This window comes from Phalacrocorax carbo, chromosome 5 (genome assembly GCF_963921805.1).
Source record: "Phalacrocorax carbo chromosome 5, bPhaCar2.1, whole genome shotgun sequence".
NCBI classification, from domain to species: domain Eukaryota; kingdom Metazoa; phylum Chordata; class Aves; order Suliformes; family Phalacrocoracidae; genus Phalacrocorax; species Phalacrocorax carbo.
In genome coordinates, this window is record NC_087517.1 from 11517560 (window position 1) to 11535993 (window position 18434).

An 18434-nucleotide genomic window follows, 5' to 3' on the forward strand; every position below is an offset into this window, starting at 1 on the left:
ACCCCCGGCACACCCCTCCGGCAGCACCCTCCCGGCCCGCCCGAGGCCTGGCCGCCCGCACGGCCGCCGGGCCCTTCCTCCCGCCCCACCTCCCCTCAGGGCCGGCCCGGGGCAGCGCTCGGCCCGGCCAGCCCGGCGGGGCTTCCCAGGGCCGCGCCAGCCTCCTGACCCGCGCGTAACCCGGGCCGCTGCCACCACCCTGGCTCCCCTCCCCTCCCTTCCCCTCATCTTCATCTTCATCCTCATCCTCATCCTCCTCATCTCATCGCCTCGCCGCGCCGCCGGCCCGCCGCGCCCGGGCGCCCGCCGGTCCTCCGGGCGTGTTTCCCATGCTGCACCGCGGCGCGGCGGCGCTCTGGCCGGGCTGTCGCTGTCACCGCCAGGAGGAGGCTGAGGGAAGGCGCCGCTCGCCCCGCTGGAGCAGGAAGAGCCCGCCGCCGCCGCCGCCGCCAACTTCCCCTCGGCCTCCCCTCCCCCGCCGCCGCCGCCTCCCCTCCCCCGCGCCCCGCCGCCGCTCCGCCATGCCCGGGGCCGCGGTACGGGCACTGTGAGCCGCCGCCGCCGCCGCCGCGCCCCGGCCCGCCTTCTCTTCGCAGCTCTGCGGCCGGTAAGTGTCGGCGGGCGGGAGCGGGAGCTGGCCGGGTCCGGCCGGGCCCGCCCGCCCGCCGCTGCGGCGGGAGGGAGGGGGAGGAGGAGGAGGAGGAGGAGGAGAGGGAAGGGACGGGAAGGGGGGGCCGCGACTCGGCGCGGCCCGGCCCGGCCCGGCGCGTCCCGCCCGCATGGGCCGCGCTTGGCCCCGCCGGCGGAGAGGCCGGCGAGCGGGGGATGAGGAGCGAGGCGGTGGGTGCCTTCCTCCTCCGCTCCCTGCCGTGCGGCGGGGGGGGTGGGTGGGTGCCGGGAGCTCCTTTCCGCTCCCCCCGGCCGACGGCGGGGCTCCCCCGGCGGAGGCGGCCCCGGGCAGCGGGCCGGCAGCCGCCGCGGGGCCAAGCAGGCCTCGGCGGAGCGGCGGGGATGGGGCCGGCGCTGCCGGCGGGGCCGTCTGACAGACGGACAGACAAAGAGCCGAGGAAGCTACAGACAGACTGACGGGCGGGCGGGCAGGCAGGCAGCGTGTCCCCCCGTCCCGGTCCCCCCCGGGCGGCCGTATCCTCCCGCTGCCCGCGCCTCCATTGTTCGCGGTGTAAGAGAGGTGAAGTGTGCCGACTTGTGAAAATTTATTTCGTGTGATTGTATTTTTTTGAATAATCTTCTCCGAGTCTCCTCTCAGCCGCTTGGAGGAAGCTTTTGCAAGGGACCTCTCTCCAGCGCCGGGAGCTGCTAACAAGTGCCGGGCTGGAAGGGGATGGGCGGGCGGGGGGACCCGTAGAAGTCATGGGGAAATTTGTTCAGCTTTAAACCCTTTCACTCTTCCTCGTCTTTCTTCCCCCAAATTCCTGCTAAACCTCAGCTGAGACGAGCGCAGCGGTGTCTGTATTAAGCTGGTTCATAAAAAGGGAAGACATTTCTGTTGCAAACGTAAATCGTCTCTCTGATAGCTTCATTTTCGTAAACTGTTCGGAGCAGCTGTGGGGGCTTTTGCACAACGAAAAAAGAGTAGATATGTAGAATCTACGGATCCCAGCTTTAGTCTTGCTTTGAAAGTGTACCTGCAGCAAGACCTACCTCCCTGTCTGCGTACATGCGACATTCTGGTCCAAGAAGTTTTAGATGGCAGAGATGCTTTATTTCTTGTGAGCAGCATCTTCACCGTTGGTACAAGACATATGACAGAGGACTATGGTTTTTCTCTTGAATAGGGTCTCAGTTGCTTTGTTTATTTGCTGTACTTATTCACAGATTTCAGTAATATTTTACAAGCTTGCTAGGAATATGTACCTGGGCCTGTCATGCTTTCACATTTCAGAGTGCCCATATCAGGTTTCGTCTTTGTAAATGATACAGCTTTTGCAGTTGTTCTCCATGAGTTTAGCGATGCATGCCTTGTGAAGGAAAGAGGTGGAAAAATAGTGCTAACCTGTACCAATTTTTGAAGGCGTTCTTATGCTGTACTCAAAATCGTACTAGATAAACTGATGGGCTGATCTAGACTTAAAATCTACCCTGCTATGCAAAAAGTTTGCATACCTTTGGGCAGTGTTAGTTTTCCAGTGTTCTACTTCCAGTGTTTGGGATTCATGTGTGCATCCAGTGACAGCTGTCATCTGCAGAAGCTTTGGCTGTGCTGGGAAGCTCCAGAGCTCATGAGGCCTCCTTTCCTGTGGATCTCATGGGATCTGCAGGGTCCTGGTACAGGGGACAGTCAGATTCATAGCAGGGGCAGGCAAACCCCACTCTTGTTGTGGTGATTAAGGAAAACTCTACAAAATTAATCTTTCAATTGAATGATTTCCTGAAAACAGCTGCCATGGCTTTCTTGATGAATGCTCAGCTGAATGTACGTGTGTGTGTGGTTTCCAAAAGTATTTTCTTTGCAGTTGTTTCTGGGTGTCTGCATGCCCCTCTTCCCCAAATATCCATGTAATTAGTCTGTGAGCTCGTATAACTGAGTAAAACTAAAAAAGATAAGGCTGATCTCTTGTATTTAGCTGCCATGTGCGCATGTACTTCTGTCTTTGCTCCTCAGGCTACATCCTGAGAGAACGGATGTATATGTAACCCATGTTTCTGTTACTGTCCTTCTTGTCCATATGTGTTTAATTTCTACTGTATTAGAAACATATTCTATTTATGGAAAATCCCTAATATAACGGATTATGAAATCAAATCAAAAGTAGGTAAGTAGCTACCTGAAGAACCATGGTTGTTAAAAAAAATTGGAAGAGAAATTACTCAGAATGTGAAAAGTTGTATTGCAGGCTAGATTGTTCACCTGAAGGAACACGTACTTCTGTAATGTTTTATGTAGGTTCTCAAAAGATTATTTTCCTTCTCAGTTTAGTGCATACAACTTTACTGGTATTAGGATTTAAAGCTCTGTGGAGCATGCATGTATTCTAGAGAGATTTGGTACTGTAAAACCACTGAGGTTGGAAATTTTTACTTCCAGCTGAGAACTTCAGTGTACCAGCAGTGTTAGAGTTGCTAGAATATATTACTCTAGTGAAATATGGTGACAGTACGTCTAAAAGAGTTTAGCTCACTTCTAGATGGGTTCTTCACACCACAGGTTTGATAATGGGAATTTGTGAGTAGTGCAGCTCAGGGTATTGGTCATTAGTGTATGGATTTAGGTAACACTTCTTAAAATTCACCATGGGGAGGAGGGGTTTGTTGTATTCTAGTATTTCAGGGAACTGTAGAGTGGGATTGTCTTCTGTATCTGCTGCTAGAAGTTTGTGATGTTTTTTGTGACTAGGATCTTTGTAGAGCCTTCCTCTGGTGAGGACTGCTATGTGGGCTGTTGTCCTGTTGTAAACATTACAGATGGAGAGCTGTCTGTACGGAGCAGCTCGATGGAGTGGGTCTTAATCTATGAAAGCCACTTTAATTACTTAGCAAGATTTGCGATTAAGTTTGGTTTAATTTTGGCTCTGATATAAAATACATTTTTCTGTGTGAAGTAAGGCAAGTTAAATGAGAACTAGTAATGTTCGTGTAACGTCTTTGATAAATAAACATACTGCTATTGTTCTGGAGACCCTAAATATGAAACCAAGGTGTCAGACTTTCTTGTCCAAACTTAACAATGTCCTTTATATTAAATGAATGGGACAAGGAGCGAAAAGTAAACGCCATTTTGTACTTTGAAGAATCTTAAGTGGATCTAACAGAGAAATAGATTTATTTTCTTTAAAATAAATACTTTTTGTGCCTTTGCCTGGCATTGTAATCATAGCTGCCTTTCAAACCAGCATCACTTATGATGAAAGAGATTCAAGCCTTCAGTGTGCAGTCTGATCTGATCTGCATAACTGAATGTTTAGAGACGAATGAAGTCCCATAAAGTCGCCATAGGTGTAAGCAGACATGGGTGTCTACTTCAGTCAGGTTGCAGGGCTTATGTGAAGGATTGCTACTGCAATTAATGTGCACTTTAATTGGTTTGGTTTTTTGACAGAAATACTCTGGGGAAAATAATATTTCCTGGAGTACTGAGATTCATGAAGTATTTTTTTCCCTTTTTCCCCACTTCTGTATACTTGCCTCTATGCAGAAACCCTTGAACTAGTATTGAGGTTATACATTTAACTCTCTGTTGTTTGAGAGCTGAGACATAGCTATTGACAGGACATGTCGACAAAATACAGCCACTGGCTATAACATATAGCTATATGCCAAGCACAAACTTCTGTCTAACAAAAGAAAATGCATTTAGGTTTTCACGAGATTTATTTTCATTTACACAAATCCTGTTAGTTACTTTATTTCAGTACTTTCCAGTGAAGTTAAAAACACAACTCCATCTGTTTAGCTCATTAGTACTCTATATAAATTTTAAATATACAATTTTTTCATCATCTGCATAGAACAGAATATTTTATACATCAGCAATAATACCATAAAGTACGCAAGTGACACAGGTTTAATCTATTTAAATTACAAATTATTGTACAAATTAAAATACAATAACATATGTGAGTATGACAATATTATAAGTTATTAAACTGTCTTCCCTTGACTGCATATAGAGATACTCTTCGTATATCATTCAGAGATTCAGCATGTTGAATAAAATATCTGGGAAAATTCATAATATGTTCTCAGATAACTTGATTATAAGTGTGTCCTAAGCAGAAATTCAGTGTCTTTTAGAAAGACTGTGGAAAGCACAACATGCAGAAAGGTTAGAATCTCCTGACAACTTCTTCCATACTGTCAGAATTTTATTTTGGGAGATAATATAGAGACTGGTACTTCTTTTGCTCAGAAATAATTTTTAGTGTACTCTTATGATACTATCAGTGTGTTAATGTATTCAAGGCTATAATGACGAGAGGTAACAGTGCAAATACCGTAATATAGTTAATGTATTACTAATTTATATTCCTTCATTGTCTCATTGCACTTCAGAAAACAGCAAGATATTTCTCTTTAACGTGGTGTATATATGTTGGCCTGATCCTGCAACTGATATACTCTACTGGCCTTATTAGTATTACAGTATCTGCATCTTGTCACAGTTACTGCACAAAACTTTGAGAGTACTGTCTAATTCTTCCCTTATGACTAGGATGACATTTTTATAAGTGCAGAATTAAACAGTCTGATGATAAAATGAAATCTGTGTGGGAAGAAGTTCTAACCTGCAAACAGCAGTAGGATATAATTTATGAACAGCCTATCAAATATAAACTGTCTAGATCTCTTGCACTGGGGGGGGGGGGAACAAACCAAAAATCAAGGTGCCTGTAAAATCTCTGTAAAACAACATAATTTCTCGATGTAACAAGTGATGTTACTAATTCATAAAGGTGTTGTGATATCTGTGCATGTGAACTCAGATCTGAGGCTGGATAAGTCTTCTGCTCTAAAATTGTTTCAAATGGTGGCTACATGCTTAAGGTGAAAAGATGTCCATTCATCAAATTTTTGACAAATACCTTAATGTTTTTGTAATAATTTCCCATGAAGTCTGTATTAACTTTTATTACTTATGTACCCCCAAACTGGTTTACAATGCCAGTAATATCATGACCAGGTCATGTTACCTTAGTGCAAGAGATGAAGTGAGAAATATTGATGCTGGGCAGATTTGACATAGTCATATGTTCACTAGCAATGTTTTAGAAAGGGGAAACAAACGTCTTTTTGCGCACTCTGAATTCTATCCTCTACGTGATTGCCCTGAAAATTTGTCAGATATCTTTTTTTTTCTTTTGCTGGGTTTAGATTTGACACAAGAAATTGGTGATATGCTCCTAAAAAGTATGTGCGCATATGTATGTCCATGTAAAGCACTTGTGTCAGGTATTTATGACGATGTCTGGCCTAAATCTCTAGCCATCAAGTATGAGAAATGTTCAGCATAAAGTAAAGTTTGTTTTGCCAAACAGTAAGCAGCACGCTATGTGAATTAGCTGTCTGGGATGTAGCTGTGTTTTGTAGTTTACTGGGAAAGGGGCAAAGCAAGAAAGCAACTTCTAAATTCACTGGCTTTCTGCAGGCTTCCTTTTGTAGTTAAAACTATTTAGTCTTGTTTTCAACAAGTGAATCTGTAGTATTGCACTGCAAACATTCTTCAGTTTTATAAAGGGAGGGGAGAGGGAGCAAAATTAGTATTAAAGCCAAGAAATGAGTACATTTCACGGGATCTGGTGGATGTTTTTTTAGTCTGTAAGCAATATAGCAGTCAGTATTTCCAGATGCAGTAGGTGATTTCAGACTTCTTCAAATAAGAGTACTTTAAAGCAAATTATCATCTCTGTTGCTGACCTCCTGAAGTATGACTCTCTTCTGGTTTTGACCACATACACAGTGTTTCCTAACAGAGATCTGGTATATGAGAGCCTGTCAGATAAAATATATATGAGATGACAATTGTCAGGCCTTTAAGTTGGGTCATTTCTAGATATAACAGTAACTATATAAATAAATTTAAGAAATATTCTCATTTTGTGTCCTTAAACTTTCTTTTAACAAAGGAGTTTTTCATTAAAAAGATTAGTAAACTCAACCAGTTCCCATTTTGCTGAAGTAATCGTATGCTTCTTACCTTGAAGAAAACTTTTGTAATGACCGCAGTAGGTCAAGTGTAGAGGGAGGTGGTCAATCCTCAGGGTATCAAGATGTGATACAAATATTTAAGACCACGCTCACTTGCAGTTTTCCTAGAAGTGTCTGTGGAATATTGGTTTTCAGCTTAGAGTCTGACCTTATAATAATTTTTTTTTTGTAAAATCTAGTGTGAAGGTGCCCTGTGTGAATATTGCTTTAACAATATCAAACGAAAATGAATCATTCATATGGGAGAAAGTCTGCCGTCATCCCTCAAGGAGGAAAGCTTTATTAGGCTGCTGTTCTCAGGAGCTTCCTCTGTCACTGGTGAGCCTGACAGTTATACTCTGTGATGAATTTTCATCTGAGTCAGCAAAATGGTGTGAACGTTATGCGATTGGGGATTGGGAAATCTTGTATTGTTAGGGGGTGTAAGGAAGTAAGCAAAAGCTACTTGGCTTTCAGGTTGCTTTTTCCTGATAGATATTATGATATTTTCTTTTTAAATGACTTGTAGAAAAGAATTTTTATGTGTTTAAAATGTATTTTTTTTGTGATCACAATCTGTTTATACCCAACATGAAATTAAGGGATTGGGAGGGGGAATAAAATAGACTTTCTAGGAAAAGAGCATGCAGAGGATGATCATCCAGTTGTCATAGTATATTGCTTGAATATGTAGAATAGATGTCAATTTGTAGACAAAACCGGTGGGCTTGTTGTCTTAATCTGGCAGTTAAAAGTAGATCATGCAAACCAGGCATGTTCAGGCTTTTCTGATGCCTGTTAGGAACCTATACTTTGTGTTATATACACTGTATTGGACCAAATACAAGGCAGCTTGAACTGTGAGTTTACTGTCACTTTTCAGGGAACAGCAATGTAAAAGAACAAACTGATGGAAAACCTGATCTCTCAATTATTTGCATGACCTTGCAGTTTACTGTCTACTGAGCTGTGGTGTCATCCCTGGCTTATATTCCCTATAGGTCACAGGGCAGGTGTGGGGCTTTCCACAGTTGTGGTGATGAGAGTATGGCTGCATATCCAGAAAGCACAGGATCTGTTGTAGTTATGTGTTACGTGCCTAATATTTGCTGTAAAATTGGGCAGCTCTTCATTTCCTATCTCTGGTTGGGCACAAGTTCAGCAAAGTTGTCTCGGCTCTGGTGCTTGCATCTTGGGCGCCTGAAATTGTTGCCGTTACCGTGGGACACATCTGTGCATTGAGGGAACCTGGGTGAGTGCAGCTGCACTGGTGTGCTGAGGGCTTGAGGAAATTCTTTACGTGGTTGCATGAGAAAACAGTATCTGGAAAGGAGTCCATAAACACAGGACATGCTGGGTTTTTCTTTTACCAGAACCCTGTAAGAGTATTTTCTTACTTTACAGACTGGCTTCTTGCTTAGTAGTGTGGATTGTACTGAATGTCTTTCACTAAGACTTGGCTTCAACATGAAGTAATTTGGCTCTGGGTTCTCAGAAATTTCAGACATCTTTGGGATGGTAGCTCTTAATTGTTGGCCTGTGAATTAATGGCATCGAGAACCTTCAAGATTTTTGTTCCTAATAATTATAGTTGTTATAAACACGAATCATATCTTTTGATCAATCTGAATTTCTGATTTAGTGTATTCTAGCACTTAATTAGCGAGAATTAGCTGCAGGGTACCAAAGTCATTGAGGTAGAATCCAATTTCCACAATCTTTTTATTCAAGAGGGCACAATCCTGAGAAGTCTGAGTTTTATTTTTTGAATTATTTTCAATGTTAGTTAATGGGCCAGAATATCTATGTTATTGCTCTTATAAAATGGCTTCTAGACATCTCATGTTTTGGCTTGCCTTGATCTGAAAATGGGCTTAAGTGCTTTAAAATTGTTTGAGAAATGTAAAACTGTAATGAGGAGTAATCACCTTGGGGTATGTGATAGAAGTCAGCAGGATTCCTTGTACATATTGTTCTCGGAGTATCAAGGTGAAGAGTTACCTGGAAGTTCTTGTTGGGGTTGTGGGTAGTCATTTGAAGAGGATGCACTGCAGAAGCACACTGGATTTAGTAGTTACTTGATTTGAGGTTTTTTTTTTTTCCTTTGGCGTGAGGATCAGCCAGATTAAGAGACGCTGATTTACAATTCTGGAATTTTATGTAACTGGGATAGGAGTAGCTCTTAGTTGATTTAATCTGACCACACATGTTGGTTATCAGTAGGGAGGTGATGGATTTCTTGCAACAGTGTGGAAAAAAAAAAAATCCCTAACTGTACAGAAGTGTACTCTTAAAAAACTTCTGTTGTCTTGGCAAATTTACATGGTCTGTAACACACTCGTGTTCCAAGAGGGGAGGGTTAAGAAACTGACCTAGTCGCTTACTTGTGTGAATTTAAAGTTTATTTTTACTGTTTCTCCCTCTGGCTGATTTCATACTGTCTTTAGATGCTAACGTGTGTCTGTTTATGTGCTGACTCTTCTGCTTATTCTTGACAAAGATGCTTGATACTGTTCTGATGCTGTTATAACAGAGTGCCGGTTAGGCCACAGCAATTCCACTGATGAAAATCGCTCCTTGGTGCCCAGTTCATAACTGGTTCAATACTTTGAAGAACAGTGATAGATTTTTTTTTTGTGTGTGTGTGTTCACTGTTGGTTAGCAGTCTCCCTAATGGAGCATCGCAAGATTATCTGCTCCTTGTTTTTCATGCATTAAAGGAAAGAAAGGGCTACCACTAAAACCTACTGTCCGAGAGGCTGCTTCTAACGATACCTAAATCACTGTGACTGCACTGTTTCTACATCCTTATACAGCTGCCACCTCTGAAGCGTCCAATCACCTAATGGAAATATCTTGTGTGTTATGATTAGTAACTGTCACCTGTCATTCTTTTTCTTTCCTCAGGGCATTATTAGATGGGCTTATTTTTTTCCATTGACTGTATTGCATGTGTGTGGCCTTGTGTTTATGTTAGCAAAGTGGAGTAGATGTTTATGTGCTTGAAGTAGTTTATTTTCTATGTTTCACGTTTAGTTTTGTAATTTTTAGTTGCTAAGTGTATTAGTCTCATGGAATAGGTCCCTGAAAGGCCTTTATTTTTATTGTATGTAGCATATACCTGTGGTGTTTGAGGACTGGAGTGAAGCAGTCAACCAAGGTCTGTGTCTTAGAGCTTTAGGAAGGGCTCTTTCAGATCTTCCAGCCCAGACCACTGGTGGCTCTGAATGATGACCACTGAAGGTAACACTGTACTGTTTAAAAAACGATATAGAAAGCATAGGATTTGCTTGGTCTGCCTGCAGTGAATATTTTACTGAAGAGGTATTCATTCTATCATATTTAGGACTAATTGGATTTTTTGAGGTTAATGTTCCATGTGTAGGTAGAGGGTATGTTTGAAACACAGATGAAATGCAATAAATATCCATTAAAAATAAAGGTATGCTGGGGTATGACACTGCCTCCTCAGCAGGTTTAAATGAGAAAATGTTCCTTGCCAGGTCCACCATGTGAAAAGTTAGTCTACAGAGAGCCAACAATATTTTGCAGAATTTCTTTCTAGATGTTACACAGAATGTAATCTTACCCTGAATAAGTTTACCATAATGAAATTAGGTGGGGGAAAAATTGTGTAGTTAGTGCATGGCAATGTCCTAAAATTGAAATTACAACTTAGGAGAATGGTTCCTGTGTTCTGAAATACTCGCATTGCCCTCACAGCCTCAGAGACCCTGTTGAAATAATGTTTTCAAATATTAGAGTAAAATCTAGAAATATTTCGTGTGCTCTGCAAGATCTGTTTTGTATCTGTTATCCATGACCTTCTCACCTATGGTTTAGATTACTGTTTGTATTTTCCTGAAATTTTTCCGTATGCTGTCATCTATGTAAATGAGGGGTGTCTTCCAGAATCTCTGAGACTACTTTTGCTGCTAACTTCAAAGCTTCTGGATGAAAAAGCTTCTTGATTATACTTCTGTTAGCTTATTGTCCAATGTTATTTAGTCTACGTGGACATATTAAGTAACTGGCTTGAATTTTTTCTGCCTTTAACAAAACAATGAAGCTGAAGTAAGGATATTACAGGAAAGAAAAACATGCGCTTAAAAGAACAGGTTTAGGTGTAAGTCAAGCACGCAAATGTTAAAATTGCACCATTGAGCTCTTCCTGTGCCATTCTAAGTCTATGTACATCACTACATTACTAATATATTGTACCTTAATATTGTATTGTAGTCTTTTGTGATACATGACCACGATATTCCCCCCCAGAAGTCCCTACCTTCTCGAACATACAGGAACCATGCTGCTCACTGAATAAGCAGCTGCTCTGTAATTTGCTTTTTTCTTGTTGCATAACATGTGTTCTCTGATTGTGCTCTGCTTAATCCCGCTCTAAAGTGGAATTAATATATTTCTTTGTGAAACTTCTGTAACAGTATCAGTGGGTTTGCGAGGCCCCTGTAGATAGCTCCTGCTGCTCTCTTCACACCTAAATCCTAGGTGGGTCATTGCCCCTGTTTTGGGGACAAGGAAGTGGAAATACGGGGTGGGGAACAATTTGCCAAGATAACGATTTGCCCAACAGCAGTGGCAGAGCTGAGAAAAGAAGCCAAATCTCTTACAGTTCTGTTACAACATCATGGTGGTAACCACAGTTTCTCTCTTCAGTCTTACTATCTTGCTTACCTTTTCTTGAGGACAGTCCTGTACCTGTGCGCCCCCATTCCTCTAGTGATTCTCCACCAAAGCGGCTACTCTGTGTTAGAAGCCTACTGGTTGGGCTTTCTGATCAGTGGTTAGGTCCCAGGAGAGGCCAGATCCTCTTCCCACCTTCTCCCAGTAGTTACCTAAGTAACTGTTGTGGGCTTACCTTTCCATCTGACGTGTGCTGCCACCTGCCTCAGGAGCTGTGCTGGCCGCAGGAGCAAGAGCACTGTAAACTGATTAGTTCACCCTTGTGGCCTATATTGAACGTTGCTTATTTTTAGAAGTATTTCACTATGCCTCAGGGAAAAGAAATGGATATTTCTTATTTTATGGCTGGAGAATTGATTCCTGGGAGTAAGATGAGAATTTGTGTTCGTTGTGGATGTCCATTGAGCTCTTTAAGAGTTTGTTTTTTTTTTTTTAAAAAATCCGTATACGGTATTGCATCCGTCTTTGTATTTTCAAAGTATTGCTGTCATTGATTTAATTGCAGCTTTGAGTACTCAGCATTTAGGGTAAATCTGACACAAATGTGTAAGGATAAGCACCCAGAAAATGAGGAAAGTGTAATTATTGGTCACCTATTAAAAAAAAAAAAAAGAAAAAAAAAGAAAAAAAAAAGAAAAAATAAAAGATTTGTTAGAAATGGCTTTTGTAGAATTGGCAGGATCAAGGATAGGATCCTATTTTGCAGGGTAGCATTCAACTGCTCAAATGGTAGTGACTTTCTTTTCCCGCTGTCTGTTTCTTGTTTCAGCACTTGCAACAAATGGAGCAAGGATATTACGAACTATCTCACTAGTTTGACCTATTTCTATGGAGCAGATCCATTCAGTGTGCCAAAGGAAATGATGTTCTGTAGACAAAGATATATACCATATAAATATATATATCATATATATAATATTTCAATTAAAAAATTATCACAGTGCCAGTAAGCTAGAGGGGCAAATTATGATGAACCAAGGTACCTTAATTGTGGTATCCCTGACTTCTGTATGTTTGCATGCAACTTTTGTATTCTCCCAACGCTTTTTGTGTATTATGTTTTAAGGATTTTTGAAAAGCAATCTGGAAGGAAAAAGCAGAAATTCTGTTATGTGTACATCTCTATAGACCTATGCCATTTGGGCCAGTAGAGTAACTGATATCAACAGCAGATTGTCATCTTCTGTAAAACAACGCTAGCATAGTGCTAGTGATGAGAGGAGATGCTTCACAAATACTTGCAGATAGTAGAGGAGTGGTGAGACCCAAGGAATTTAAGGGCTTGTCAAAAAAAAAAAAAATCACAGTTTTTAAAAAGCAACATATTTTTCTTTTCTGTTTATTTTCAAGGTGAAATTATATGAGATGGGCTGAGACAGGCAGGCTGTGAATGCTGAACGCAGAAGGGCCCGCTCCTGCTCCCTGTTTTGAGCTGCTTCTGACACACTCTTTACGGTAAATCCAGTCAGTGAGTTAACCTGGCAGAAAAATAATAATTTAAAAAAAAAAATTGCCAGGCTGGTGGACTGCATAAACCAGTATGTATATATATGAGCACCAGAGCACGCACAAAAGATAGGGTGGATTCTCACAGTTAGGAGGAAGGAGCAGGATCGCCCCTTTCAATGATAGTTAGCTGTTAGATTGGCCCAAATATGTCGTATAACTGCCCTGTTATCAAAATCAAATGAAAAAACATTTGATATGTTATCTGAAATATTTTTACAAAGATTCAGCTTGAGGCATGCATGCGCTACCTGAAATTTCACAAAATTTTAACCTGTTAGACTGAAGTTATAAACTACTAAAAGTACTCAGAAGATGCTGGCTAGCCTTAGTTATGTCTAGTGCTTTCTTTTCTACGTATAAATTTCATCTGAAGTCTGGAGTGAGCACTTTTGAGTGCCTCATAGTGTAAGGGCAGATATTCTGCATTGCTCTTCTGGGGTTAGCTGTACAGTGGTAGAAAATCCCATATAAATCCCCAAAATAACTATTTTCTAGTTTTTTATAATATAGTGCTGCAAAATCCATGGGCTTTTTTTTCCAGAAAAAAAGTGATATTGCCTATGATTTTTTTTTTAAATATTTAACGTATGTTGCTACACTGACATCCCTGTGGATCTTGATATGTAACCGTGGCTTTGTTAATGTAGTATCAAAAGCTTTCCGGTACACACGTTTGATATTAGATTATGGTTATTCAAGTGATGATCTAATTCTGATTTTAGGATAAGCAAGGTGGCAAAGATTTTCACACATGGATAATTTTGTGCATGATAAGTAGATTTTCTGTGATTAATCCTGTTTATTGTAATAGGACTATTCACAGCTCAGTATGAGTGTAAATCTTTGTGCGATCAGGCCTGGTACTGGCATGTGTTCAGCAACATGAAGCATTTAGAAATAACTGTGCAACAAGTCTTAAGAGCGTTTGTATCATATGTTACATTTTAGAATGTGTTAATTTTATGATCTGTGAACCTTTCACAATGATTTATGTTTGATTACTTTCTTTTTGCAAGTCAACACATTTTAATTCATTCTTATAAACACTTGTGTTAATTTCAAAATCTTTCTAGCTATATCTTATTTTGCTCAGTGGGCAGAAAGATAATTTCATTTCAAGTTATTTATTTAGAACCATTAAGTAGGGTATTACTTTTTATTTTCCAGGCTTCTATAGTATGTTAAAAATTGAACTTCTGATATTGTGAAAGCTAGCTGTGTTTCCTTTTGTATTGGACTCTGTCCATATTTTAATAGTGCAAATAAATATATTTTCTGATGTGAAAATACTGAACACGTTTCATGTCCTGACAGGGTTTTTAAGTGGACATTAGGAACCTCTCAAGTTCTAATTTTTTCTTTCGTTTGGACAGGCTTGCATTGATGGCAGTTTTATTCATGGTAATGCTTAAACATAACATGAATTATGCACTTGTTTTAAATATACTACTAGGCCGTGTTGCTATCTCTTTCTTCATTAGCATTAGGAACTGCAGAATTATTTGAGACTTCTACTTCTTCTGAGGAAGAAAGCTCTGAGAACGTAGATACACATTTTACCCCGATCTATATTTGGCATAGCTTTTAGGTATGTCAGCATGGCAGCTGTAACTCCTACGTTTGTGTGTGTACGTTGCATTTGCAGAGCAGTTTCACAATATGCTTTAATCTAATCTAACCACTGACTGTTGCTGAAAGAACCGGTCCTTTTCCCTCCTCCCTTCTTCACTTGTCCATCTCCCGTACACCCCATCTGCATGGTCCCATTGATCCGAAGGAAAGCTAATGGCTTTTCTGGTTGGTACGCTTTTGTCCGACACCCTTCCTAGTTGCACAGCGCTGTGCTCAACCTAGTGAAGGCAACAAGAAGGTCTAACTGCGGGAGAGGTGCAAGGCCCTACCCCTTTGGGTGGGTGCCCCACGTATCAGATTGTTTCTTGCAGCTGTATCATTGAGAGTTGGGTTGACATTTTCTAAATGAGAAAACACACCAAATATCTCATTGGAATGGCCTTTTGGTGTCTTGTTTCCCTATCTGAATTTCATAATGGATTTATTTTAATCTTCACTTTCTGATAGAAGAATGTGAACCTCTCTTGGCTCAGCAGCAGTCTAGTGGGGTCTCAGTTCTAGTTGCTATTTATAGGAGTTTGTCTGCTTAGGTTTTGTTAGAAGTGCCAGTAAAACTGCGCTGATTATATAATGGTTGGCTTTTTTGCATTTAGCTTAAACTTTTCCAAAGTGAATTAGAATGAATCGGGATGGGAACACCCCCCACCCCCCACCTCCAAATTCTGTACTAGAATAAGAATGGTTACGGAGTTTTGTAGATTTATATATGTTATATTTATTTAAGTTTAGAGTTTAGCACAAATCACTGTAATATGGCCATAAAGGTGAGCCATAAGAAGGAATAATATGGTTAGGGGTTCCCATAGATTGCCTTTAAGTTTCTTCTACGTACATTTTGCGCTACTAGCCTTTATGCAGTTTGTTGTTCGGTCCCAGCATGCACTCATTCTTCTAAAGGCTGTTGTGGGAGCAAGGATGTGGTAGGAATGTACTTGGTTACATCTTCTGTAGCTCCAGGAATTTGTTCATTAGGAAGTTTGCCTTGTCATACCTGAAATGAAAACACACTTCCCAAAATGTGGAACTGAACTAATGTCATCAGGCTACTTCCAGTGTAAAGTTACCCTGAAACCATTTAATACCTTGAACTGAGCTGGTCTCAGCTTTTGTGAGGGGAATCTTGGTGGTAGATGTTTTCATCAGAACAGTATTGAGTTGCTGAAGGCATGTTAGAATTGCTCTTGTGCATCCTGGCTTTTGTGTTTGGGTTGCTGAATCTTAGAAATATGGTCAAAGGGAGTTTATGGCTATATATGGAAGTAATATTTGTATCTCAAGTCTATTACAGAATCCTTCGGAAAGAGCTACGGTTTTACCCAGGAAAATAATTTAATTTTAACAAACTATTTTCCTGTCTTCCTCGACCTTCTTCATTCTATTTTGCCTTGGAAAAAACAGGAAGAAGTTAACATAGGAAAGAAGTGGAGTGGGATATGGATATAGAAAGCAGCAAATCCTGCTTTTTAATGCTTAAAAAAAGGTAGAAGTCCTAAAACAACAAAGACTTTTGCAGGGAATTGTTTACAAATAGAAAAAGTCTATCTTAGTTTAAAAAACAGAGCAAAACATTAAATTAGTTCTGTTCTACAAAGAAAAATTAAAATGCAGATGATTTTCATGTTTTGTCTATCTGTTATTAATCCTTGAGCATATTTTCTTTTTTCATGTCTTGTAAATAATCTTTTAAATCCCAGCTACAAAAGCTCAACCCTGTACTGCATGTATGAATTTCATTTTTAAAGTGAACCCAGTTAGTATCTCTGGGTGCTTTCGCTCATTAGTAAATAATGCTTTACTACGTGCATAAGACGAGAACGGCGAACACAGGGTAACTCTTACCCACCATCAATCGAAGTGGAGAAAGAGCTGGACCATGTGTTGTACTCTGGTGGCTAACAAGTTTGCCACTTTCCTTCAGAGTCTCTGTTCAGCTTTACTGCATAGCAGCCACCATCCCAGCAGACTTTAAAAAAATCCATTAATGTTTTCTTTTGATTGTATTTTAATTTTTGATTCTGAGTTGGAAAGGTTGTCACACTTTTCATTTAGTATGTTTTTGTTTAAATGGCTGTTTCTTTAATTAGGAATATTGTCTTTACCACTTCGTTCTCCAACTTACTGCACCAGTGATCTTTGGAAAAACTGATGTCAGGGTTACTGAAATGAATAGTTCAGAAGTACTGCCGTAGGGTTTGGCGTAGCAGCAGTTTTTGAAATGAAGCAACATGGGTCACTGGCTGTGGATGTTCTGCAAGCAGCTGTGGAGCCCTGTGTGAAAGGAGAAGGTGCTGCATTTGTCTGGGAGACCTTTTCTGTGCAGTCCCTCCCCTTCCCCTTTCTCCTCCCCGAAAATGTGTGCACACCCAGGAAGCTCTGCATGTAGGTGTCTCTTGTGAAATGCTTTGCCTTAGAATAAAGGTTCGGAGAACCTCTACCAAGCAAAATGGGTACTTGAAAGATTTTTGTTGACAGCTTTTTTTTTTCCTCTTGGTGTATAGGGAAGCTATATATTCAAAGAAAAATTATATGATTATTTGATGAAGCTTAATAAAAGTTCTGAAATTCCATGGAAAACATCTCTGCAATAAGGATAACAATGTTTCATGCCAAGAAATGTGCTTGGGTGTGCTAACATGTAGTTTGTAGTATTGTAGCTTCCCTCAAGATAATCTCAAAATAAGTTGATCTTTATTTCACAGATGCATTTTGCACTTAAAATATTTATTTAATCTTTGCAGGCTTGGTAAAGTAAGCTTGTTTGAATGCTTTTAACTTACATTTTCTTTATCATACTCTCATTCTTCCAAGAACACTTCTCCTCATCTTCAATTTAAATGATAGGTTTCCTTTTATGTGAGCCAAAAAGTGTCAGTTGACAAATTACCTGTGTTTTACTGAATTGATTACAATTGGGATACTTCTTGTTTGGATTAATAGCTTGTTTTTGTTTATGGTTCTTAGTTTTAAAAAAGTACCTGTGGTCATATAACTTACGTTGTGTTTCATTGCTTAGAATATGCAGCCTAACACTATGAGTTCTTATTATTTTTCTGTGAAAAGCCAGATGTTTGAAAGCCTGATTTAATAAGCAGTACACTCACTGTACCAGATTCTGATATGACTCAAGATCATGACTGGAAAACAACTTGAGTGCTTTCAGTTGCATGATTCTACCAAGCCTACTAGTCAGAGTGAGAAAAAAAAAAAAAGTTTCCATATACTTGACAATTGAGAGAACTAACAAGACCAGTAAATACCAGAAAATACACTGCTAGCCTCTCTTCTGGGCAGCTGCTGTATATTGCCAGCTGTCCGAAGAGTCTGGATGTCATGAGTCTTCCCGCCTCTGTTGGTGAGAGTGGCAGGCTCTTCTGCACTCTTTAAGACTCAGTCTCTCTATTTGCATTTGCCTGCCTGCCTACCTTCCTGCCAGGAAATAGCTTTAAATCCAGGATTTCTGCAATTCATACCTAACTTCAGAGTGATGTGGCAGTATCCTCCACATGGAAAAACCGTCTGTGCTGGTTTTGTCAGTGGCTTGAGGAGACAGATTAGGGCCACCGCGTTCTCACACTTGATGCTGTTTGTTCTCCCTTGAATGTGTTTCAGCATCTTGAGTGCTTGTATTCTAGTACCTGTCCACGTCATTCCTCTAAAGAATCTGCAGTGACCTTATGCTGTCACGTTTCTGTAGTGTGGAACAAAAGCATAGTGAATGATGATCTGTGTAGGATGCACCCTGAGTATGGATTAACTTGGGATAAAGGCTGAAATAAATAAATGTATCTCCTTGTTTTCCTTAGAGTCTGTCTTTCATGCTATGCATTTAAAATGCCCCACGTAAGAAACCAATGTCCACCTTATATCTTTTGCGCCATCTTTTATCAAATAATGGCTCCATGGGAGACAGATTCTTAAAATCTTCAGTTCCTTCTCACATTTCTTACTTG

The 18434-nt window shown here is 40.7% G+C and overlaps 1 protein-coding gene across 5 annotated transcripts in view; it reads left to right on the forward strand.

The window, feature by feature from the left end:
• Positions 1 to 225: 225 nt before the first annotated feature.
• Positions 226 to 18434, forward strand: part of ZNF148 (zinc finger protein 148) — a 40922-nt gene continuing 22713 nt past the window's right edge. For 2 of the 5 annotated variants that reach the window (XM_064451171.1, XM_064451176.1), the window contains exons 1-2: positions 226 to 607; positions 12694 to 12798. In XM_064451171.1, coding sequence (XP_064307241.1) covers positions 12734 to 12798 — 65 coding nt within the window. In that variant the 5' untranslated portion in view covers positions 226 to 607; positions 12694 to 12733. Of the gene's footprint in view, positions 608 to 735; positions 841 to 881; positions 1190 to 12693; positions 12799 to 18434 lie in introns of those variants that run through there. The other 3 variants (XM_064451172.1, XM_064451174.1, XM_064451175.1) reach the window with 3 other exon arrangements.